The sequence below is a fragment of the Sinohyriopsis cumingii genome, chromosome 15, assembly GCF_028554795.1.
Source record: "Sinohyriopsis cumingii isolate HCF-2022 chromosome 15, ASM2855479v2, whole genome shotgun sequence".
In the NCBI taxonomy this organism is placed as follows: domain Eukaryota; kingdom Metazoa; phylum Mollusca; class Bivalvia; order Unionida; family Unionidae; genus Sinohyriopsis; species Sinohyriopsis cumingii.
In genome coordinates, this window is record NC_142975.1 from 9,998,049 (window position 1) to 10,025,236 (window position 27,188).

A 27,188-nucleotide genomic window follows, 5' to 3' on the forward strand; every position below is an offset into this window, starting at 1 on the left:
ATATTTCCTCCAGAACTTTTATTAGTTGCCTGATTGCAACAGTTGGATTTTTCTGTACAAGCTGTTCATTATGCTGTTTTAATAGTGTACGTTGCTCAAATTGCTTATATTTAGGTAGGTTCCATTTATTTCAGCCATCTCTCTAATTCCAAAACGTCACTTCAACCTATGACATATTACCTAAACGGAATCGGATACTTTCTTGGGTTTTCCTCAATTAGGCTTGGATTACCCATTTCAGTACTAAGTGGTAGGATTAAAACTTTAATGCATATTACATTTAAAAGAAAGATGATAACCAATGTGCAATTACTTTACAAGGCCAGAAAACGTAAATACTATTTAAGACATTTGTAAGTTGCTGAAAAGGTTACGCGAAATAGGACGTGAAGAATCTTAAACAAAACTTCAATAACCTGTGAAATCATAAATAACTCTTAACGAAAGCTTAAATTTCATCGTAAAAGTGAGTGTGTATCCGTGTGTGTGTGTGTGTGTGTGTGTGTATGTGTGTGTGTGTGTGTGATTTTGGATTTTTAACGTAGCTTTAACAATTGTGAAGTCATATCGTTACGATGTCTGCAGTGTGGTAGTTTAAAGAGATGTCTGGCACTGGGACATCATGTCGCAGAGAATAAAAATAAGTTGAGTAACTCTTTGGAAACTGAAATTTCGGTGTAAAATACGCAAAAGGTGTTGAAAAAGAAATTAAAATTGAAGAATCAGTGACATCTGCAGTTAATAAATCATCGGTGATGGTGAGTTCATAAAAGGTAAAAGATCGACGTAGAACTGAACTTGGAAAACAGCGGGAGAAAAATTTAAAAAAAGGATTAAAAATATATCGACTGCTGAAAGGAAAAAGGCACTATCTGTTTTTCAATGAGAAACTTGGGTTAGTGCCATATTTGAAATCTATTATTTTTCTCTTCTCAAGGGAACAAAATTATATTGACTAATTTATAACACTTTGCCCAAAAATAGACAACTGTAGACGTGGGCAAGGAAAGCAAAGTTCTTCTTTTATAGACTAGTACAATACTTCTGAATTTACAGAATTCGCAAACTTAAAACACAAAATAAAACTTATAATACACAATCATAATAATAATAATAGCATTAAATAAAAATTCATATAAATTCAATCCTAATACTTGCATTCATTTTTATTCAATAAAGGTTCAATCTGGACATGTTCACACGACTGGGAATATCAGCAAATGTTTTAGTAATATAAAACGGCATCCAGATCTTACTAATTTTTCAGCCGTTTGCAAAATTATTCAAATGCTGGCACTATATTCAAACAGGTAATATTTATTGTTGTTAAAAGCCATCCCATAATGAGTCTTGGTGGGAGAGTCTGTACTTGAATTCTGGAGTCATGTCTGGACAAGTCCACTAAGCGAGAGACGTTGTACGCCCTGGTTCGCTGTAATTGACATTTACGACACCGTTCGCTCATAAGCGCAAGGTTCCGTATTGCAGTGTAACACATATTTGAATTTTAGTTCATTTTTAATAGAAACAAATTTACTTCGCACTCGCCTATTTCTTGACGTATTTTTTTGGAAGTATTGCTCAATATTTGATGGAAACACCCGAAGAATTACCCATAATAATATACACCGTTGTGTCTGCCTCAAAAACTGAGTCTGGCATGCAACATCACAGAGGAATGTATTACTAATTAGTTTCTAATTAAGCTTTATTTGTGTTCTATGTGACTTTTGAAGACAATCTTAGCTAATAACCCACGGTGAACGAAAATGTGTGTGGAGGACAGGTTGAAGATGCTCCTACAAAGTTCATCCCAAATGAGCAGACTCGTCACTAACGTAGACACCTTACCTATATTTCTTTTAATGGAATACCTTTCTGAAAGTAAGGAATACCTGTCATGTCTTATGAAAAAGGCAGACCAGAGAAAATTGAGGTTTGAAGCATTTAATCGGCAAGATTTCTTTTTATAGCTAAATATCGCCACATAACTTGAATACTTAGAGGGCAAATATAACGCGCTCTTAGGAATCTATCATAATACGACGTGTTTGATTCATCACATCACAAGCCAGTTCGATACATTCGGTCTTTTTCGAACTTGCGCCATGTGTAATGAAGTCAACTTGATCTACTCTATAACAGTTGATATTTGAACATACTTCTGTTCAGTATTTAGTTGTTTCCCGATATGCAGTAACGATTGCACTGGCTATTTCCGGTACCCCAACCATGTGTCTGGTTTGAGCAAATATTGTTGGCCCAGACTGGCGCATCAGTCTTGCGTCCCTATCCATCACCTAAATAATAATAAACATAATATCATTAACAATTACAATAATCGTAATTTCAGTAAACACATTAGAACATAAATATGTACAAAATTACCTTGGGGGTACATCTGACCAGAGGTGAGACTGACAAACGCTGACATTTTAGAACGTCAATACAGTATAGATGGTGTGTGCTTCTTTCAATAATAGGAACAGTTCTAAAACATGATCGTATCCGGTAGTAAATTCATATGTTACTAAACATATACATTACAGAAACAGGATATCACCAATGGGTATAAAATTCTAGTACTACTAACTTGGAAGATCGTACATATTTTACATATAATTTCCTCTAACTTCAAACTATGAAGCAAAAGAAAAATTGTAAAACTTTCAAGATAGTCACGTAATTTCCTCTGAAAATTGTAATTCATGATATTTATTTACATATATATAACCTACGTTAAAAATCTAAATCACACACACACTCACACACTCTCTCTCAAACGCAATCGGAGTAAAGTACCATGCATAGGGACACGCCACAAAGGCCTTCACAACTGGTCCTACGCATGTTTGAACCCCTTTCTCTTCTGCTCTAGAATCCGTCACGCTGGATTGAAACCAATCATGAAATCGATATGTGTTTGTGTGTTTGTGTGTGTGTGTGTGTGTGTGTGTGCGTGCGTGCGCGCTCGCGTGTGTGTGTGTACAAAAATATATAAATATGAATGGACAGAGTGACATGAAGCCATAATAAAAACGGGACTAAGAGGCATGTCAACACACAAATCAACGTTAAGACGGGAAAAACTGACACTGAAAAAGTTACCGCTAGGTCCGCCCCGACTGCTTCGGCCAGGTCAGTCTTGTTTATTACCAGTAAATCACTCTGTGTAATACCAGGGCCTCCTTTTCTCGGTATTTTGTCCCCTCCTGTTGCATGAAAATAATAATATTCATTGAAAACATGCTAAAGGTAGATGGAAAAACCGCTAGATAAATAACATCTATAAAGGTATTCAGAGAGACAAATATGCATTCAAGCCGATGGAGGGCGATGAATATTAACATCATGTTGTGTTCAGCTTTTGACATTACTCACCTGCAACGTCTATGACGTAAATGATGTAATCCGCTAGTTCTCTGCTGAAGTTTGCTGCAAGATTATCGCCCCCTGATTCAATAATTACAAAATGCGGCTGAAACTGCACAGTCAGCTCTTTAACTTCTTCGATATTCAGCGAGACGTCCTATAGATAAAAATATAATATTCAGTGTATCATATTCAGTGGATTGTATGAGAAATGCTATAGATGAAAATATAATATTCAGTGAATTGTATGAGCGTGTGTTTTTGCTTTGTCTGGCTAAAGCTTATGCCTGTACTCGTCAAAAGATCTTTGAAATAGAAAGTCTGAAGAAAGAAGTGTGATCAGACAAAAAGATGCACTTTTTACTGAGAACGAAGGCGCTAAATAGCCTAAAAGTGCTGATGCGCCGTTAAAAAAAAAATAAACTGAGAACGAAAAGCAACGCACACCTTTTACGCACGCGCGCGCGCGCACACACACACACACACAAACACACACGGGGAGCTGCTATTTCCTGCAACTTTGATATGATATATTGTCTAGTTCTCTTCACTCACAGGATTAGCTTGAAGATGATTTGTCAACAGTCGTATGTACTTTAACGAAATTAGGATGTCGGGTTCATATTTTGTACATACATTAGAGGACAAAGAACATATCATCTTGATTATTACAAATATCCTTTTTCTGAAATCACTGGTCTTGCAAGACAAGTTCGACAGCGTTCACAAACATAGGTTAAACTCAGATCAGATTGACTGTGTTTGTTTCGTGAGATGAATTAAGTCATTTTAAATGAATGTGTAAGGTTAGTAGATATGTTATCATAAAGAGTCAAACTTACAATGTTTGAATTGTATGTAAACAGACTTAATCAATACCTTGATGGCCCACGTTAATGCAGACGTCTATGAGCGAGGAAGAGAAAAATATGTAAGCACTGTTTACAGAAACGGTCTATTTTCACGAGTGGTTTAAATGTTAACTTACAGGCAAATGCGAAAATGCGGTTACCTTCCCTGTCCGCTAGTGCGCGCCGCTTTGTACTTAGAACTTCCGGTAAATACATAGGACGAGCAGTTGACTAAAGCTGTCGTTGCTTATGATAGTACATACATGTAAGTGCACGTGTTCACACGCCTGTGTGTTATTAGTTACCTTTGATGCACGTGTTTTACACAGAATTGTATTTTCATTATTGGATTGCTGGTGGGTTTTTTAAAATATAAAATCTATAAAGTGGATTAGTAGCCCTCTAGTCTGTCATTGAATATTTAAATGATAAGGTGAACTAGCTATACATGTATAGATGAGAACATTTTGTTTAATCAAAGAAGCGAGAAATTCAGCAACAAACTCATTGATAACATCACATATTAGATAAATGATGGTAACTGTACGTTTATCACCCAGTTTAATTTCTTTCATTTTTTATGTCATTCATTCAAGGACATGAAACGCTTATTATATCAGTGACAAGCAGAACTGTAGCAGCAACAGCTACGTCATTATGCACATTGTGAGTGTGTACGACGTCTGTGTAAAAGGAGTGTCGTGTTGACCGCTGAGTACCAGTGAATCTACTGTTCAAAAAGAAGGCACCCACAGTAGTATTTTTGCGTACATGCATCATGCATCATGCATTACCTAGGATAATATAATCATTCCAATTAAAAAGTCACAGAACTTGTTTAACCTAAAGGTTAGTACCTCTATAATATGTGAATACACACTAATATTTCTAACCTCGAAACATTCGTGAGACAGAAAGAAAATATTTACAAATTATGTGAATGATCATAATAATGACACAACTAGAATACTGTATATTTTGTAACATTTAACTATTTTTTAAAGCACTAATGGTAGTTGTAAGTCTTGCGCAAATTTTTCGTATTTTTTACTGCCCAAGGATATTGGCATCACACCCGATATCACTTTAAAATCTTTTTTATCTTCTTGCGCTCTTTCAAAGTGTATCCGTAGATTAGCAATGCTTAAAATCTGTTACTCTTCGTGTTTGGATAAATTCTTATTATTTTAAAGATGAGATCTATACTTTTTGGGGTGGTTAGGTCCGATATAAAAATGCCGTTATCTTTTGTAATGGCAGCTCCTTCCTCTCATAGCTACAACATGTCACAAAAGGTAGTGATTTACTTGTCTCATTATTTTGCACCGCTTCTTTAAAATGTTTCGTATTTTTGGGACTGATGTGAACCCGTGCAGGTAAGCTTTTATCCATCTAGCTACTTATTACAGTGGTTGGACAAATACAACAAAAGATTTCTTTTGTAGGCATTTTAATAGCCAAACAGATCAACTCGCGCGCTATATGTAAAATACTTGCCGGTAATTGGTTTCACAGGCTCTTCCGATGCAAAAGAGTGCTGCCCTAAGGGCAGATAAATCATGTTTTCACATTCGTCTACTGGAGTAAATAAATTCGCCTGTTCACCAAAGAATAAACCAGTCTCCAAGAGTAAAAAAATATCGTTATACAACTCCATCATTTTTACTAGAATTAGATTAGAAATAATCCATTCAAACTGTTAACAATGACGTCATTGAAAATAATACTATCAGTAGAAGTCATGATGGACAAACAACCGAAATTTCTTTCAGACCGGTATTTCTCATCAAAAACCATTTCCGTGTACTTATGAGAAAGGTGAAGACCTCACAGACGCTCCTTTTGTATAGTCTCATGTCTTTCGCAACTATTATATTTCACATTTTCCCTTTTTTTACTAAATTAAATCTGCAATAGCTTAAACAGCTGCAAACGGTGAGCTAATGTTTCTGTCTGTAATGGAAGAAAAATATAGCTGAGTAGTGGGATGTATTTTTCTATTTGTTAATTGTTTACTGGCACACGTTTGTACTTGTTGCGGATAAAGTTCCCATTTATAAGGTTGTCTACTAGCTGAAAAAATCCATCTCACTGTACATGTTTATTAGAAACAAAACAACATAATACATTTCAGATAATTACTGAGAACTTTGTACTGGGCAGAGTAATGACAAAAACGGATGGGTTCGGTGTCTCGAGTGTACATCTACAATAATCAATACAACTAGCTTATTTGCTCCCAACAGGCATGGGGCCGATTACGATTGTAATCGTAATTAATTGTACTCGATTATAATCGTAATCGGTTCTAATCGATTACTGTGTGAGTTGTAATCGTAATAGTAATTGTTCATGTCAGAAGCTTTAATCGTAATCGTAATCGTCCTTCATTGGCAGTGTAATCATAATTATAAATGATTAACTCCAAAAAGCATTAATTATATTCTTAATAATTGTAAGAATAAAAAAAGTCTCCATAAGCAATAAATTATGAATGTTTTCTATAACAATAAGGAACGGTTAATTTTTTGTGGCCAGTATACAAACTATTTTTTCTAAAAGTTATACTTTATTATAAATTGATGTGACAATTTGTTAACTTAAAAATTTATGTTCGTTTAATAAGTCTTTTGTCTGGTATATGTTAGCAGCGAAGTAGACTTCAAATAAATGTACTTCACTTGGCTTCTGAGAAGCATCGAATTACTTCTAAGCACAATGCAAAGTTTGTACAGCTTAGGTGAGACGTTTAGAAGGCCCATATGCAAACTCTTAATCGTAATCGTAATCATGGTTTCCAAACAAAGTATTATCGTGATAGTAATCATCAGTATCAAACAACCTGTAATCGTAATTGTAATCGAGCACATGTAATCGACCCCATGACTGGCTGCTAAAATAAACATTATAACCTGTTCTTCCGAAAGTTGGATCATATAATCATATTTTTACAATAATATTTACGTAAGCACATGCACATCTTTTAAAATAATATTTATGTAAGCACGTGCAAATTTATCTCAGTCGACCTATAGTGCTAGATGCGTCTGTGCTTACGATGGAAACAATAATTACAATCCGACTAATGAGAAATGCATCAATTAACTTTGATCTGGGATCTTCTGTGCCTCTTAAAGAACTGGTTATCAGTGGCTACTACAAATTAGTCAAAATATGTACATCAAACACAGAAAATTATTTGCCAAACGATGACGCTAAAAAAGCGACCAAAAGGACAAATGGCGTTAAGACCGATAGTTCTCAGTTCTAGCAACATACTCTCTCTCTCCTCTCTCTCTCTCACACACACACACACACACACACACACACACCTCACAACCACATGTGTACATACACCAGCATAATTCATACCTACATCTCTAATAGCTGCGTGCGGACATCCACCTGTCTCCACCGCCCTCATTCTACTTTCCTCAAGGGCTTTGTTTCGTACAAGAAATTCCCAGTCCTCTCTGGAAACAAAAGAAACACCTTGTCAAAAGTATCAACGTTAGGCATGTAGTAAAACTGCTGCTCCTACTATATCTTATGCCAGCAACTACTACTGCTACTATTGCTACTGCAACTACTACTACTGCTACTTTTAACTGCTACAATCATCACTACCATAACTGAGGTGAATATACAGGTGGCAAACTTTTATCCAGACTGTTGCTCAAGCTAAAAGAATGTTCCCACACCGTACTAATTGTTTAGGTGGAATGGTGTTTTATTCAGCAAGATGCGTCAACGCGATTAGTTAAATCCAGCTGACCGAAACTGAAAAGTACAAATACGAAGGGCATTAGAAATTTGGAGCTGCTCAAAGTATTCTCTATTCGCTTCTACATGCCCTTTTCTCTTCAGTCTGGCAATCCCATTCTTTAGTCGTTTGATGCACCCAAACGGCCCTACCAAAGTGACGACGACTTTCAGCACGTTTTCCTCTCTGAGAATCTTTTACAACAGTGTTAAGCCAAAACTATGACTGTGACAAATCTGAACTGCATGGAAGGTATGGCTAAATTGATACCCTATGCTCCGTTGCAACGACGTATAGGTTGTGTAGAAGCGTTATTACGAAATATGCACATTTTCAAGGTGCATGTGCAAACGGGTCTTATTGTAATGTTAAATAAGTCTCAGAAGGACATTTCTTTGGCATAATATTGTCCAGTCAAACTTAGTATATTCTGTTACAAGATTTCGCATAACTGGACCCTATACATAAAATAATGAAAGCGTGTCAAACTCTCTTAACATTCCTGCTTCTTCTTGTAGTTTGTGGTCTTTTACCGTTGCTGCCGATCTGAATTTTATTCAGGGTCAAACAAGTAAGTTCATGTTTCATCATCCGTTACTTTTGATCTAGTCTCTTTTCGTCACTAGCTTCATTTTTATGACTAACTACTTGGCAATTTCAGCCCTCGTTTGTTGTGCTCATTGGTCACTGAATGCGACACAGATCTGGCGCAAACTATAGAAGCAACTTTATTTTGTCGTATGCCGAATAATATTTGCTTTTGCAGAGGTTATTTTCAACATGATTGTCACCCGAAATCATTATAAAACTGTTAAATAAGATAAAGCATTCAATCCATATGATTTACACGAATCAGTTTTAAATCCGTAGGAAAATATCCACCCCACCCCCCAAAGAAAGTCCGCATTTTACAGCATGCTCTGACGCAAGACTAGTTTTGTTTTTTCCCTCGCACTTTTACCCACTGTAGGTATCCACTGTACCCCTCATTCAAAGAGGTCGTTCACAGCGTGAGTTAAACGTTCAGCATTATTTTCATTTTGCACAAGAGCTACTATTTGCTGGGGTGAATTGTTTTGAAATAATTTGCTAAGTCATGCTAAAGACTTTCGAAATGCTCATGTTAAATTGTTGAGGAGCGAAGATGTTAAAGTTGTTATTTTGCTTCAAGCTTTTGCACATTCTGAGAGCACTAATTTAACGCTAGTTTTTTCTCTCTCACACATTTTGATAGCACTAGTATAATGCTAGTTTATTAACGAATTGAGAGAACTAGTTTAGTGCAATTATTTTCTTCTTCGCGTTTTGAGAGCACTAGTATAATGCTAGTTTGTTCACGTTTTGAAAGCACTAGTATAATGCTAGTTTTGTTTACGTTTTGTGAGCGCTAGTATAATGCTATGGTTTTCATGTTTACTTCTATATTTCATTAATAAACAAGGTCTAATAGTACAGTAATACATTTACAAAAACCATGGTAGCAATGGTACCTTAGAAAAGCTTCAGAAGACGATAAGACCTATCCATGGAATCGATCCAAATTAAAGCGTTTACTCTTCTTCAGAATCATAGCTGTAAATAAATGCAAAGGTCTGTGCTAAGATCGAACCAGACTTAAACTACGTCACCTTTGAATATATTTCCTCACATATTTGTTTATCATCTTCTTGTCTTTACATTACTTTCTATACTGCATCTTAATCTGTTGTTCAAGTGGCATTTTGGGTCTAGTATATACTTTATTTGAGTACTGGGTACAATTCTAACAATGAACCACCAGGCAGTTCTGCAGGATGCTATTTCTTGGTAGTTTCACCGGTACATACAATTCTTCGCATACCCACTTTAGGAAGAAAAGAAGATCGTTACATCCACGATTTACTTATTTGTGGGTGCTAAGAAAATTGACAGAGGTGAATGTACACATAACGATTTTTATAATTTTTTTTTACGATGCCTGCAACATTGCCTTGATACTGTGTTACATGCATTTAGGAAGAAAATAAATAGCTTCATCGCAGCTTGAAAAGTCTTTAATTTTCTCGCATGGAACAGGCTATGCAAGCTATACTCCCATTTTAGCTCCAAAACATTAAAAACTAAATATTTCCACAAATCGGCCCCATCCAGTCCCTGGATCCAATCAACTTATAGCGTGCTAAATGTGCACAGACACTATAAAAGTCCATGTCAGGCCTTGGAATGATGTCCATGGAGCAGACAAGATGCAGTTTGTTATTATTTGCTTGTTAGCTGATCCACTTTGTTTTGAAACTGTCCTTTTCTCCCGTTTTGCTTTATTTCACATTTTGCCTTATTCGGCCAACCTCCAAACTACACACGCAAAGTATGAGGGAAGATGCATATACTATTATAGACAAAAATAGATTCTTGTTGAGTTCACTATTCTCTTTACATCGCGTGTCTCATGTATACCATTCTCCTATAAGTGTTAGATTTCCTTGTATAAATCTGAAAAAGACAGTCCAGAAAGGAAGAGCCTTTCTAATTAAAAAAATGGGCACGCTGTTGCATCCTCTTATCCTCTCCTTACGCCAATGTATGTATGTATGTATGTATGTATGTATGTATGTATGCATGTAAGTGGGGGGTATGTTTTTAACGTAGCTTTAACAATTTTTCAGTCATATCGCTACGATTTCTGCAGTGTGGCAGTTTATAGTGATGGTAACGTTTCATTAGAGCGCAAACCATTAGAGCTTATCACACTAGAGCGCAAAACATATTTTTGTCCTACTAGAGCTAATCTTAATAGGGCGCATCCCATTAGAGCGCGAAAAACTAGTATCACTAGAACGCGAACAATGAAAAGCACATTTGTTAACTGTAACTTTATATTTATTTTAAATGGGTTGATTCACAATACGGCTAAATATGCAGAAACTATATACTGGCCGTTCAAAATAACTGCATTGCTTTGTCCTTTTTTGTCGGGGATAATAAGACAAATGTATACGGACGTGTTCTTGTCCAGTCTTTTGGAACGTCTTGGTTATGTTTAGGACTTGTAGTCTTTTAAGCATTTCATGTGACTAAAAATACAGAATTGGATCTCTTTTCTGCCAGTAGCAGTTAAATCGTTGCCTCGTTTATTCTTTCATGTTTTCTTTGTTTTTGTTAAATCTTTCTACCCAGCCCTGATTAATTTATTAGAAATGTGAGGTTCACGAACTTCGTTTATGTTATCTTGCTTTATTTATTCATGCTAAAATCATTAACAATACATAAAAGAATGGACATAAAGGAGATACACGCAATGACAATACATTGGTTCCTTCAAGCATGTATAACATCTTTTTCTAAATGGACCATACATAAACTTTATAAAATTTCTTAAATATTATTCTTCCTTTACTTAAACACTATCCACGAAGGGAAAGCAATGCCATGTTGCATTCGTCTCTCATAGCAAGATCTTAGACATAAGAAACTCTCTGGATTGTGTATTTGACAAAGCAGTACATTGGTTCAATTCTTTTCCTCACCTGGTGAATATGTCATTTGTAACGACACATATACTGTACTTGTCTCGTAGATATTTGCACAGGGCAAGGACAAGGGCTGTCTTTCCTGAGCCTACTGGCCCGCCAATCCCGATGGTAAAAGCTCGCTAAATAAATAAATAAATAAAAACTAAATAAATAAACAAATAAAAAAGAGTATCGTCTTCTGTATTCTTGTGTTATAGCTTTTCCATACGTATATCTGTTTATCCATGCGACAGTGTGCTGTTTTCTCTGTCTCTTTCTTATATCTTCCCTCCCATGCATATTTTATTACTTTATTACCTAAGATCTGAGAAAGAGAGAGAGAGAGAGAGAGAGAGAGAGAGAGAGAGAGAGAGATGTCTTTTCATAAAATATCTTCTTCTGCAAAAAAAGTTACAAATTATGTCTCACGTAAAACATTCAAGCTGGTATCTGTGAATCATTCACTTAAGGACATACAAATGAAAAAAAAAGGTTTCAAAAAGTATATTGAGATTTCGCCTGAAACTTGAATTACTCGCCTGCTTCCAATCAGTGCGGAAAAATGGTTTTTCTCTGCCTGTGTAAGTTCCGGGGTTTTCCATTACGTCGTGGGTGTGTCCGTGTTCACCGTGGCTGTGTGCGTGATCATGTCCGTGTTCATGAGAATGTCTTTGGCTCTTTTCGTTGAATGATCCCTTTATCCTACTGGCTTTAATAATAATAATAATAATAATAATAATAATAATAATAATAATAATGATAATAATAATAATAATAATAATAATGCAATATTTGATGCAAGAGGCAGGGTTTGTATACACCAGGCAGATGCGGTAAACATAATGATAGATATTCCTTGTAAATCACTTGGTAAACATAACGATAGATATTCCCTGTAAATCACTAAGTTTCCTTTCCTTGTAATAATTAGCATTGCACGTTCATAGTCTTAAGTAGCAATTATATATCCTTGAAGACAAGGTCATAGGCTAAGAAAATACCTTCATGAGGAAAATAAAAATGGGAAGTGACATTGGCGTCACTCGGGTTGGTGTCACCCAGTGCGGTAGCTCATGGTGTCACCCCCATGGTCCTCCTTCCGTAACAGACCATACAGATCCTTAGTAATGTCATTTTGGTGTCACCCCCTCTGATGGTGTCACCCGGTGCAGTCCGCACCCCCCGCATCCCCCTAGCGACGCCACTGCTGTGCCTGCTAGTCATGTGTTTAACTATGATCGGTTATCCGCTTATGAAATCCGACTAGACCGAGCAGTGTGTGCTCTGTAAAATTTGCAGTTTTTCATTTTGGTGTCACCTCTCTGAGATGGTGTCACCCGGTGCGGTCCGCACCCCCCGCACCCCACTAGCGATATTTGTGATATTACAAACTAGACATCTACCGCGAAGCAATGTGCGCTTTTCTCTGTTTTAGGTCAACCCGTCCCACTATTCCCACCTTTCAACACAAATGGATGGAGATTTCTGAAAAGGTAGGTGGAGACGTTACCAGACTGCACCATCGCCATATATCTCAAAGTTAGATATCTAAATCCTAAATGTTGTGGAAAAAACCTAAGTAGTATATATAAATCAGATGTCATACACCGCAAACCCACCTATTCAGTTTATGATCTGTTTTGAAAACACTAGTCCAAACATCCTACTATACTCCTTTCCTAAAACATCTAAGGCCAAGACCCGTTTACCCATCTTTTAATATTTTCAAACGTCAGTATTCAACCCACAACACGATGAGAGATTTTTCAAAACATAATTAAGAAAAACCTGGACCAACCACCTCCTGTCCAACTAAATGAGAAAAGAACCCTAACCAAACCAGCGCTCTAAATGTGTAAAAACCCTAGGCCTCCAACTACAAAAAAGCAGACCACCCGCCGACTAGACATTTTGACGAAAACACTACGCCAAGATCCATCCAAAATTATTTATATCAATACTAGGCTAACATCCTCAAATAAACAAAATAGACCATCGTTCGATGAATTTAAAAAAAAATAAAAATATCTAGGTCACAAAGCCTCTATTTAAAACCAGTGACAATCCAGTTTACACCATAAGGCCTGTAACTGTTAGAAAAGTCATACAAGGCATAAGTACTCCACATTAAAAAATAAGGAATCATCAAAATTGCAAAAGAAAAATAGCTAAATAGGCCATTGTACATCATTACAATTTTTTTATAGTGGTTTTGGAGTTCCCAGTCTATCTGAAACACGTAATTTTATATATATATATATATATAATAACATCATAAGTCAGTGTACATAGTCGTGATAAAAGAAGTCGGATAAATAAATAATTGAAAAAGTGATAAAAGAAATAACAAGTAGTTAACAAGTGAATCTTATCCATGTCTATCACATCATTTTATCATATTCAATCGGTTGATTCCTCTACACGATTTAATATAGCAAATAAACCTAACAAGATAAACGTATATTCCACATAAGACACTAAGTACTGTAAATACTCGCACTTTAAAATTTGATAATAATGTATCCATGACTAGATACGAATAACAGAGTGTTATAAAATGTTGGCAAAGGAATTAAATTTTGTTGCGCTTGTTGCAAAATCAGGATGCAGAAAATTTTATTGGCAATTATCAGCTAAAAGTATAGGAATTAGTAAAGTATATATGTGTGTTGGATACATACATTCTGATAAGAAAACTGTCGTCTAAATGCTAGGTAGCAAAACCAGATGACCAAAAGTTTATTTCAACAGACAACATCAATCCCAAAAAAATGTAACATAAATTGCAGTAACATAAATACGTAATACTGCACATCCACGACTTGAAGACTCTACAATAGCCGATGTGCTGAGCGCTAACAAAACGTGAATATAACATTCAAATACGAAACAAAAATAATTAAAACGTATTTACAGTTGAAGAACAATTAGGATGGAATTACTTATGTGTAGAGGATAACACCTGACTAACAGAACAAGGGTTTGGGTTTAATGCCATTTTTCAGTACATGTTCGGCTGTACATGACGGCCAGTGTAGATCGTGCAGGAAGAAACCGGGAAGCCTCTAGAACGGGGGTGTCAAACTCAATCGCTCAGCGGGCCAAAACTCAAATCACACGTAAGGTTGCGGGCCGAACAGGATACACATTCAATAAGCGGAAAATTAAACCTTTTTTAAACATTAATATAAATTAAAACAGAAAAAAGTTTTAATAATAAAAAATCATTGGCATAGACATTTTCGCTCTTATGCCAATTTGTCAGAGCTGGATGTTTGGTAAGGCTTCTAATTAGGGAATTTGATTTGCACTTTATATCGCAGGGCCATTAAAAAATATTTTTGCCTAAAATTCTCTCTCGGGCCGGATATAATTGTACGCCGGGCCTGATGTGGCCCGCGGGCCTTGAGTTTGACACATGTGCTCTAGAAGAAACACCGACTCACGGAAGCTACAGGCGAACTTTCTCAAATACACAAGTTGGTCGAGCCGAGACTTTAACTCAAACAGGTAGAAGTGAAATCTTTGAATGATATGCCTTTGACCACTCGGCAACCCGGGAGCCAAACAGGTGTGTGTGTGTGTGTGTGTGTGTGTGTGTGATTTTAATTTTAACGTAGCTTTAACAATTTTTCAATCATATCGCTACGATGTCTGCAGTGTGGCAGTTTATAATGATGTGTCTAAGACAAATGTGTTTAATACAATTTAGGAACGAAGGCAAATACCTCAAAACAGCCTCCGAAATTCTTCACATGCACAACGCTTCGCTTACAGGCAGTAAATCGTTATCTCTCAGTGTTGGTGTCGATTTATGTCAATGGATCGTAACCCTTGTGTAAATCAGGCGCCATTATCGTTTATTTTCTATTAAGTCTGCTTTCCGTCAGAAAGCTAGAACAAAATCGACGGATGTAAATTCAAAACGTTAAAGCGAGCGATATTAAATTTTCAATTACATACTGTCTCTTACATGGTGCAGAAAACTGTTAATTGTAAATGTTGCCCATCAGTTGCTCCCTGAAACTTTGTGTCACGAACATGGCGAAGGTATGATACTTGTAAATATAACTGGTACCAAAGTCAGACTTAAAATAAAATGAATGCGTTATTGAAAATATAGAGATTATTGATTGAAGCATCGCAAAAACTAATTAGCGAGAAGTGAAATCAATACTATACGAATTTCTTTTCCTCTTGTTTATACCGGAAAACTTCAAAACGTTACTCTAACATGGGATGTTGCATGGGATGAATTTACACGGTGATGTTGAACGTTAATGGTTTATTAAAATTTTTAGAGTACTTAAGATATTCTTTCATCTCATGGTGAATTTCGGATAATACGCACGATCAGGTGAAACTAAATCATAAAGCAGCTGTTATGGTCATCTTCACAAAATGAAGATATGATGTGATTTGGATTTTTAACGTAGCTTTAACAATTCTTCAGTCATATCGCTACGATGTCTGCAGTGTGGCAGTTTATAGCGGTCTAGCACACAATCATGGCAAATTATGGTCAATCTATTTGCTATGTTAGCATCTTGCTTCCATTTATGAGGCATCTGGTACATGTTTATATTCCTTCTGGAAATATAAAACGGGGTCTGGATCCCGATTCAGTCATATATATAATGCAAACAGGCAATCCACAAGGAAATAAGCACTTAACATTTCTTTAGTAGTTCTTCGAGTTTGGAGAACTTTGTTTGAATATAGGTAACAGCGTTTTTTCCTCATATGTCACGGGAAAACGAATCAAAGGCATATAAACCTGTTTTTCCTGCTATACACTCTAAATCATTCAAGTGTATAAGACAAATACAATGACTTAAACTAGCACTTATGCAGACATAGACAAACCACAACTGGAACTTTCTTCGTATAGCCAATATATATTCCATCTTAAAATGTGACAGCTCATAAAAACTGTCAAACTGTGAAAATGACACAATTTATCCTGCTAAACGTTTTGGAGATTGTGGTGATGTTGAAGATGGGATCTTGTATTACCAAATCATCTACTATTTTACTGCACACGCGCGTGATCCTTTGCCTCTGATCAAGCCATAACTAGATATACACGCAAGATATGACGACAACGAATTTATCTAGATATACCTTAATCGGAATATAAAAGATTGAAGGGTTTTAAGTCAGAAACAGACAGGCAGATAAACGAAACCAAATTAACATTAATATTTCACGTGACAAAATTGAGTTTTACTCTTGACAGTCATCTTATATTACAACTTTTGGCTCCATGTTAATCGGCAAATCACTGACATCAGTCCAAAAGTATCTCAACAACTAAATGCGCTCCAGTGAATTCGAAAATGTCCTACAAATGAGAGATGACGTGAAGTGTATCCCTCATTCATCACGGGAGAAAGTCAGCTACTGTCACAGTCTGACATATTAGCAGTCTCGTTAATACCATCAAGCTTGAAAAATGTATACAAGAACTCAAATGTCCGTCTTTGATAAAAACCAGAAATATTGGATTTGACTACTATTTCACATCTTTATGTAAGAAATATGATGACCACGGCATTTTGAAGTTTACAAGATTTGAAACAAACTTTATCCCATCAACCTAAATGATACGATTGGTTTTCAATATTCTTCTTATTCTTTTAGGTACATTGTAGGTATGCTTCAATGTATTCTGATTTTTAGGTATGTTTTAGGTATTCAAATGTTTAGGTATGCTTTTAGGTATTCAGTTTTTAGGTATGTTTAAGGTATTCGTATAGGTACGTTAACAATATGGAGATTCCAAACTAAAATAACAGCAAGTACTGGCTACGATCTTTATCGTAGGAACTAGCATATTTCTTTTGTCATAGAATAAGAAATATATGTGCATATAATATAGTATTATTAAAACCACTCTTGATGAAATATTTATTGAATATTTGATTGCTACGAAAACCCATTTTAATTCACTTAAGTGGCTAACTCAAAAGTTTCATGTTACTGGCATATGCAACTAACCAACATATTTTGGGTGCTTTAATAACTTATTGTAAATGTTGTTTATGTTGTTATGTATATTTTAATTAGTAAATTATTAATTAATAATTAGTAGCTCTGTCTGCGTAGATTAAGACTACTTATCTGCATAGTCGATTCTGATTGGATATTAACAGCCATAACGCTTTTTACCCTGGTCAGTAAGGTACGTATGTGCGTGCTGCATGTGCATTGTTGAATTTATAACACAAAATTATTTCAAAAGAACGTGAAAACGTAAACGTAAAACAATTATGCAAATAGGTTTACGTTTTAGTGGCGTGTCGTATTACAAATTTGTGCATTTCTGTGTATAAATCAAGGTATGAACACAATGAAAATTGTTTACGAAGTAGTAGAAATATAATTTCCAATTTTTGAGCTACTGGCAAATGCCAACGGGCTTTGTAAGGTGGGTGGATGTAGCATAGCCAAGTATCATATATATACAACGTAATAGGTGTAAATACTACATCATTTACTTTTACAAAGAGCTGTCAAAGGAATGTGGATGTACAATTTGTTTTGTATATAAGGTTCAATACCGGATTTGACGCATAATAGTAAACGATATAGAGATAGAACTGAGCGATTGCATTGTAATTCAGTGCATATAGTTCTGTAAATATTAATCCGCTGAACTGGATATCTTTCAGTATTATTAGTCGTTTGTGCTGAATAACTGTCTAAAATAATGAAAATCACATTACCTTTATATATATATATATATATATATATATATATATATATATATATATATATATATATATATATATATATATATATATATATATATATATATCTTCGTAGATGGTGCATATATCGAGTTTGCTTGAAACTATGAAATATCGTAAATGTGCGATGTGTTTCCGCTAGTGTGAGAGAAGGCACTTCCTGCAAGGCACAATGTAATTTCAAAAGAAGAATTTCCTATCAAATAAAATTAGAAATTGATCCGGTAATAAGACGGTAGTTACGTCAGGTCTGTTAAATGCTACGATCGCCATTAATTGTGAATTCCAAAGCAAGTGTAGTGTAACATGGTCAGATTGACCAGTGTAGTGTAACATGGAGAGATTGACCAGTGTGGTGTAACATGGACAGCTTGACCAGTGTAGTGTAACATGGTCAGATTGACCAGTGTAGTGTAAAGTGTAGCATGGACATCTTGACCAGTGTAGTGGAACATGGTCAGATTGACCTGTGTAGTGTAACATGGACAGCTTGACCAGTGTAGTGGAACATGGTGAGATCGGTGAGATTGACACACACACACACACACACACACACACACACACATATATATATATATATATATATATATATATATATATATATATATATATATATATATATATATATATATATATATATGTGTGTGTGTGTGTGTGTGTGTGTGTGTGTGTGTGTGCACTTCTACAGAGGAAACTACGATGGTCAGTCTGGCCAGAATTTCAACACATTTGTTTATTGACTAATTTACATATTTGTGGTGTTTTACTGATATTTATTTACACAAGTGTTAAATATTGCTTGATTTTTGTGGGCGTGTGTGTGACAATTGAAAACGTGTGATCCCTCAGTTTATATCGTGCAAATGTAAGTCATTTGCAAAAATACGAGGTTGGTTTAGAAAGAAGAATGAAAAACACTATAGTAGTAGTAGAAGTAGTAGTATATTTGTTTATAGAGGGTGACTCATTTAGAAATTAACTAATTACCCTTGAAGCACTCTTAAGGAAAGTATAACGATATGCATCATTCAAAGGAAAATAGCAATTGCTGTTTAACATATCTTTACTTGCTGCTTTTGTTGTCCTGGGCGTAACACCATTTTTCAGCACATTGAGAGGCGGCTTTTCTGAATGAAATTATACTATTGGTGGTGGAAAACCACATGAAATCCAGGGTAAGAACCACCAATCCACGGGAAGCTACTGCAAGCTTTCTCACATACCAACATAGGCCGAGTGGGAGACTCGGACCTCGCGGACATGGGTGAAATGAAGTAACAGCTAAATGCGTGTGCTTGAGACCAAAATGGGATATTAATATACCTTTGTCGTTAAATATACTAAAAATGTGTTATATATATATATATATATATATATATATATATATATATATATATATATATATATATATATATATATATATATACATACTATATTAGTACCATATAATACTGGTGATAACTCTTCTTATAATACTGTAATATTCTAAGATTTTTTAACATAATCAATGGATACTTGTTCTACAGAACCGTACCAGAGTAGTGGAAGCTTTTCTTAAGTTGCTATGTTCTTGGTTTTTGTGGACGAAGGGTTCTTTTTTATGTTGATCTAAGCTGGTAATTTGTTGAATAAGGCCTGAAGTAATACTGAAGGTTTCTTTTTTATGTTGATCTAAGCTGGTAATTTGTTGAATAAGGCCTGAAGTAATACCGAAGGTTTCTTTTTTATGTTGATCCAAGCTGGTAATTTGTTGAATAAGGCCTGAAGTAGTACTGAAGATAATCTCGTGCAGCTCCATGTCAACATTTATACACGATATGTTTTCTTGTATAAAATCAATTCTTTCATTATAGTCATATAAATGAGATAGGTAATCAATAGAGTCAGTACAGCATTTACAGGATGTCTACAATGTGTGAAGGAACATGTGAAGGATGTCTACAATGTGTGAAGGAACACGTACAGGATGTCTACAATGTCTGAAAGAACATGTACATGATGTCTAGAATGTGTGAAAGAACATGTACAGGATTTCGAAAATGTCTGAAAGAACAAGTGCAAGATGTCTAAAATGTGTGAAAAAAACATGAATAGGATGGCCAAGATTCTGAAAGAACTTGGACAGGATGTCCAGAATGTCTGAAAGAACTTGTACAAGATGTCTAGAATGTTTGAAAGAACATGTACAGGATGTCTATAATGTTTGAAACAACTTGTACAAGATGTCTAAAATGTCTGAACGAACATGTACAGGATGTCTAGAATTTGTGAAAGAACATGTAAAGGATGTCTAGAATGTGTGAAAGAACTTGTACAGGATGTCTATAATGTTTGAAACAACTTGTACAAGATGTCTAAAATGTCTGAACGAACATGTACAGGATGTCTAGAATTTGTGAAAGAACATGTACAGGATGTCTAGAATGTGTGAAAGGACTTGTAGAGAATATCTATAATGTGTGAAAGAATATGTACAGGATGTCAAGAATGTCTGACAGAACATATACAGGATGTCTAGAAAGTGTGACAGAACTTGTGCAGGATGTCTAGAATGTCTGAAATAACATGTACAGGATGTCTAGAATGTCTGAAAGAACTTGTAAAAGATATCTAGAATCTCTGAAGGAACGTGTACAGGATGTCTGGAAGAACTTGTACACGATGTCTAGAATCTGTGAAAGAACTTGTACATGATGTCTAGAATATCTGAAGGAACTTGTACAGGATGTCTGGAATGTCTGAAAGAACATGTACAGGATGTATAGAATGTGTGAACGAAGATGTACAGGATGTCTAAAATGTTTGAAAGAACATGTACAGGATGTATAGAATGTGTGAACGAACATGTACAGGATGTCTAAAATGTTTAAAAGAACACGTACAGGATGTCTAGAATGTCTGAACGAACATGTACATGATGTATATAATGTGTGAAAAACATGTACAGGATGTCTAGAATGTCAGAAAGAACATGTATAGGATGTCTATAATGTCTGAACGAACATGTACAGGATGTATAGAATGTGTGAAAAAACATGTACAAGATGTCTATAATGTTTGAAAGAACATGTACAGGATGTCTATAATGTTTGAAAGAACATGTACAGGATGTCTAAAATGTTTGAAAGAACATGTATAGGATGTCTATAATGTTTGAAAGAACATGTACAGGATGTCTAGAATGTCTGAAAGAACTTGTACAGGATGTCTATAATGTCTGAAAAAACATTTACAAGATGTCTAGAGTGTCTGAAAGAACATGTACAGGATGTCTAGAATGTCTGAAAGAACACATACAAGATGTCTAGAATGTCTAAAAGAACATGTACAGGATGTCTAGAATGTCTGAAAGAACATGTACAGGATGTCTAGAATGTCTGAATGAACACGTACAAGATGTCAACAATGTCTGAAAGAACATGAACAAGATGTCTAGAATCTCTGAAAGAACATGTACAGGATGTCTAGAATGTCTGAAACAACAAGTCCAAGATGTCTAGAATGTGTGAATTAACATGTACAGGATGTGTAGAATGTCTGAAAGAACATGAACAAGATGTCTAGAATGTGTGAAAGAACTTGTACAGGATGTCTAAAATGTGTGAAAGAACATGTAACGGATGTCTATAATATTTGAAAGAACATGTACAGGATGTGAAGAATGTCTGAAAGAACTTGTACAAGATATCTAGAATGTCTGAAAGAACTTGTACAAGATATCTAGAATGTCTGAAAGAACTTGTAGAGAATGTCTAGAATGTTTGAATGAATATGTAGAGAATGTCTAGAATGTCTGAAAGAACGTGCTGGATGTCTACAATATCTGACAGATCATGTACAAGATGTCTGGAATGTGTGAAAGACCTTGTACAGGATGTCTAGAATGTCTGAAAGAACATGTACATGATGTCTACAATATCTGACAGAACATGTACAAGATGTCTAGAATGTGTGAAAGAACTTGTACCGGATGTATAGAATGTGTGAAAGAACATGTCCAAGATGTCTAGAATGTCTGAAAGAACATGTACAGGATGTATAGAATGTGTGAAAGAACATGTACAAGATGTCTAGAATGTCTGAATGAACATGTACATGATATATAGAATGTGTGAAAGAACATGTACAGGATGCCTACAATGTCTGCAAGACAATGTACAAGATGTCTGGAATGTGTGAAAGAACATGTACAGGATATATAGATTGTTTGAAAGAGAATGTTCAAGATGTTTAGAATGTGTGCAAAAACATGTACATGATTCTTACAATGTCTGAAAGAACATGTAGAAGGTGTCTAGAATGTCTGAAAGAACATGTACAAGATGTCTAGATTGTGTAAAAGAAGATGTGCAGGGTGTCTAGAATGTCTGAATGAACATGTGCAGGATGTCTAGAATGTTCGAATGAACATGTACAGGATGTCTAGAATGTGTGAAAGATCATGTACAAGATGTCTAGATTGTTTGAAAGAACACGATTAGAATGTCTAGATTGTGTGAAAGAACATGTACAGGATGTCTAGATTGTGTGAATGAACATGTACAGGATGTCTAGAATGTTTGAAAAAACATGTACAGGATGTCTAGAATGTCAGAAAAGTGTCAACAAGATGTCTAGAATGTGTGATAGAATATGTACAGGATGTCTAGAATGTGTGAAAGAACATGTACATTAGGTCTAGAATGTCTGACAGAACAAGTTGAGGATAAATGTGTGGAAGAATATGGACAGAATGTCTAGAATGTCTGAAAAAGTGTCAACAGGATGTCAAGAATGTTTGAAAGAGCGTGTACATGATGCCAAGAATATTTGCATACAAAATCCATATTGATGTACACTGCTACCAAATCTGCGAACTAAAGGCGTTACATTCTTTTATTGTATATTATTCTTTTACCCCGGCCGACCAAACAGTTTCTGGCGTCTCCCTAGCTACGATGTCGTAGCCTCAACTTGATGTGTTTGAGGCTACGAACTGATTCCATATTATGTAATGGAGCAAAAAAATCATCACTAAAGTCAGAAAAACAAACAGTGTAGAAATCAACTACATAAGTATAATCATGCTGTGAAAGAAGTTTGGCTTATTTTGAATTTATTAAGCCCTTACACGATAAAATAAATTGGCATAGTTACTCTAACCTTATCCTGTCCGCCATGACAGATAACGAGAGACTCTCGCCGTGACACCTTTTCCACGTAAGGCTTGCCAGACCATATTTTGGATATTCTACGCTATATTATTAGCAATCAAGTGCGAATAATCGCTTCTTGGTGGAATTTCAAAGTTGCCGATAAACCGTATTTACTTTTAATGCGCAGAATTTCTGACCCAAACGGCGCCAAATTTTTACTACGATTTGTTTACATTTCTAAATAAGGCGTCAATGTCCTTATATGGCACACGAACAAATGAGGCTGAGAACGGAAGTAATCATTATTTGAAATAAAATGGCGGACGATCTAAATGAAAATATCGGCTAAAAAAGGTAAACGAGATTTTACAACTATTTCTACAATGATTTTCGATACTTCCGGTATTAAATAAGAGGACTACTCAATTTATTGGATTATATGCAAGGAATATGTTTAAAGTATTATTATTACGCGAAAAGAGCGCCGGGTGTGAATCACACCCGGGTTGTTCCATTAACACGTATATGCTCATGTTAGTACCCTGCCCACGAGGTACGAGTAAAGGTACTAATATTAGTACTAGCGTCCCCCCTCTTCACTTTCGTCTAATTTTGTCGCCCCTTAAAGAAAATCTGGCTCCCTAGGTGACTGTCTCGTTCGCTTATATGGTCGGGCCGGTTATGTCTTTCACAAACTCTCTGTTAAGTGTTACACGATACTCTAAGGAAATATGACAATCACTATTACCCAGATTTGTGTCAATTTCTTCATAAGTGACGCAACATACCCCGCCCACCTGTATTGAATTGTGTATTACCAAATGACCTATTTCTGCCTCAATTTTCATTGCTTTTAACAAAACCAAGATCATGTTTGCACTTCGTGATTAGGTTAGGAAGGTCGTGGAAGATCACGGTCAGATTTCTACAATAAAAATCAACCTTAAATTTGTATGCATCTAGATTTGTAGGAAATCAAATCCGAGATTTATGTTACCATGGCTAGTAAATATGCTGATGCCGATATTGGTATGGGCAACTCACTGTTTCCAGCAGAACAGGGTGCTACCAGCAGGCTTTTTCACATACCTAAATTGGTCGAGCCCGAGACTGGAATCCACACAGACACAGGTGAGAATGCAGTGATCCGTAACGATGAGCGCTTTAGACCACTCGGCCGCTCTTGGCCCCAAGATGGAGAGAGAGAGAGAGAGAGAGAGAGAGAGAGAGAGAGAGAGAGAGAGTTATACCCTTAACGAAATTGCACTTTTCTTTGTCGGCGCCAGACATGATGTTTATAATAGAGTCGTCTTACCACCTTTACTGAAATTTAGATACAATAATTACAGTTTAAGTTACGTCCTTTGCCAAATTTGCATACTATAAATAGCAGCATAACATTTTTGTATTCCGCGTAGGTATGTAGCAGTGGGTCAGGGATTCGTCACACTGACTACCTCACAGTTCATTATATATACATATTGCTTTTTCAGAAGATAGTGGTTAACACCTTAATATAATATAATTCTAAATTTCATTAGAGAATTTAATAATGACTAATTGAGAGAGAGAGAGAGAGAGAGAGAACAAAAGAAAAATTATATTTATTGTAACCATTTTCTGCGTGTACACATATACAATAGTCGCATCACTTAACTGAACAGAAATTAGCTCTCTCTCTCTCTCAGCTTACCTTCGTTTGAAATCGCTCAACCAAATAAATACCACGTACGCATGCTAGCAACTTGAGGAGTGAAGTAAACTGCATAAACAATCGTATTAAATGGGCATCTTCAAAGCTTGATGTATGTGACGTCAAGGGACATTATTCACACTATAAATAAAGATGTACGCAAGACATACATATATGATTGGTTTTATGTTGAATGGTACGCCAACATATGATAGATCAATTAAAGACATCGCTACAGTTACTGAGTCAATCAGCTATTATTACACACTGTTGCAATCTCTAGGAAATAATTAATATATGTTCCCTAATTGCTCCTGGAGGTTTGCTATGTAGTGAAGACTGTTACTTGCGTTTAACAAAGAGCAGCAGTCAAGCCGGAGCATAAAATCAATTTTTTTTAGCTCAGTCCCAGATCATTTTGTGTAGGATCAGAAGGCAACAGATTTAATTTTACCCGTTAACGAAAGATCACTTGTGCTAAAAACTCTAGTAATTTTCTTTCGGTGCAACTGTTTTCAAGAAATGCAACAAAAGCGATGCTGGTTGTATATGTATTGGTTATTTCCATGACAGTACCTAACGTAAGTATGATAGTCGTCAGTACATCTGACATTGTAAATAGTGAATTGTCTTTATTCAGACATATGGAAAATGTAGGAAACATATAAAGAACTGAATTAGTGTAGTGATGCCTTACAATCACGCCTTTGATATTCCGTATTTTTCGTTCGTATCAGTCTCATGTAATCTTATGTCCCAGGTTTAAATTTCGCGACCTGATATTGGCACCCAAACCCATGAAACTTGCTGATTCATCATTGCAGTGTACACTGCATGGTTGGTGGTGGTAGCGGATAATGGGTAGAGTAAGAATGGAAATGCCCATCTGTCCTGAAGAAAGCCTTTAACCAATTAGCAGATGAAAGAGGTTCTGAAGCGCAACGTTTTCCTTTCTCTGACCCTTTTATCAAGGTTTATTTGTTAGCAATAAGTGCCTGATTCACTGTGTGAAATGTTTCATAGCCCATGTCAGTGAGGAAACGTTATATACTGTGTCGGAATCAAATCAAGAAGTGTTGGTCCGTACTCATAAATGTGTTCTAATAGAGACAAACATTTCAGAGATGATTCCTTTAATTGCTTTTGAATAATGTTTAATTAACCTGGGCTCTCTTTCAATTTCCCCAGGCCATCTTTGGACAGTTAACATCCATGCTAATAAGCTCGAATTATTTCTGAATTTAATTGAAATAATTATTAACATGCAAGTTAGTATAGTGATGTCATCAGCGCACAAAGATGAGTGCCGTGCATGCAACTATTGCAGAATTCTAATGTAACTTGCATCATCCAAGGTATGTGGTCTTAAGCGTTTCTGAATTATTTTGAAACTGTAATTGCGATTATTGATAACAGAACCATTGAACAGATGAGTAACATAGCCATTGGACAGATGAGTAGCATAGCCATTGGACAGATGAGTAACATAGCCATTGGACAGATGAGTAACATAGCCATTGGACAGATGAGTTGCATAGCCATTGGACAGATGAGTAACATAGCCATTGGACAGATGAGTAACATAGCCATTGGACAGATGAGTAGCATAGCCATTGGACAGATGAGTAGCATAGCCATTGGACAGATGAGTAACATAGCCATTGGACAGATGAGTTGCATAGCCATTGGACAGATGAGTTGCATAGCCATTGGACAGATGAGTAACATAGCCATTGGACAGATGAGTTGCATAGCCATTGGACAGATGAGTAACATAGCCATTGGACAGATGAGTAACATAGCCATTGGACAGATGAGTAGCATAGCCATTGGACAGATGAGTAGCATAGCCATTGGACCATTTCTAACTTGTGACTGGGGCAATTCTGGATTGTTACACTTGAGTTGACTTTGTCACCAAAAGGGTTTAAGTTATTGTTTTTATTATTGCACGCTGCTCTTTCATTGAATGGATTTGTGCAAAACATTGTTATACTGAAGGAATACTTTATAACTAATGTTTTTCTGCTCATTCTGTCCAAACATTTCTCATGGTGAGTGAGGTCACATTGTATGGCCAGTTACTTGCTGACTGTTATGGACAGGCACTCAAGGTTTATACAGGTTACCC

General features: G+C 35.8%; 1 protein-coding gene across 1 annotated transcript; it reads right to left on the bottom strand.

Annotated features, from left to right (window-relative positions):
- Positions 1-1,931: 1,931 nt before the first annotated feature.
- Positions 1,932-25,182, bottom strand: LOC149781247 (uncharacterized). Its single transcript, XM_089934724.1, has 8 exons — positions 25,058-25,182; positions 24,615-24,687; positions 12,017-12,186; positions 11,493-11,617; positions 7,600-7,696; positions 3,382-3,529; positions 3,109-3,212; positions 1,932-2,300 (listed from the first exon to the last, which is right to left on the bottom strand). Exons 2-8 carry the CDS (start codon positions 24,652-24,654, stop codon positions 2,169-2,171), a joined length of 816 nt encoding a protein of 271 aa, XP_089790850.1. The 5' UTR covers positions 24,655-24,687; positions 25,058-25,182; the 3' UTR covers positions 1,932-2,168.
- Between the last annotated feature and the right edge of the window lie 2,006 nt (positions 25,183-27,188).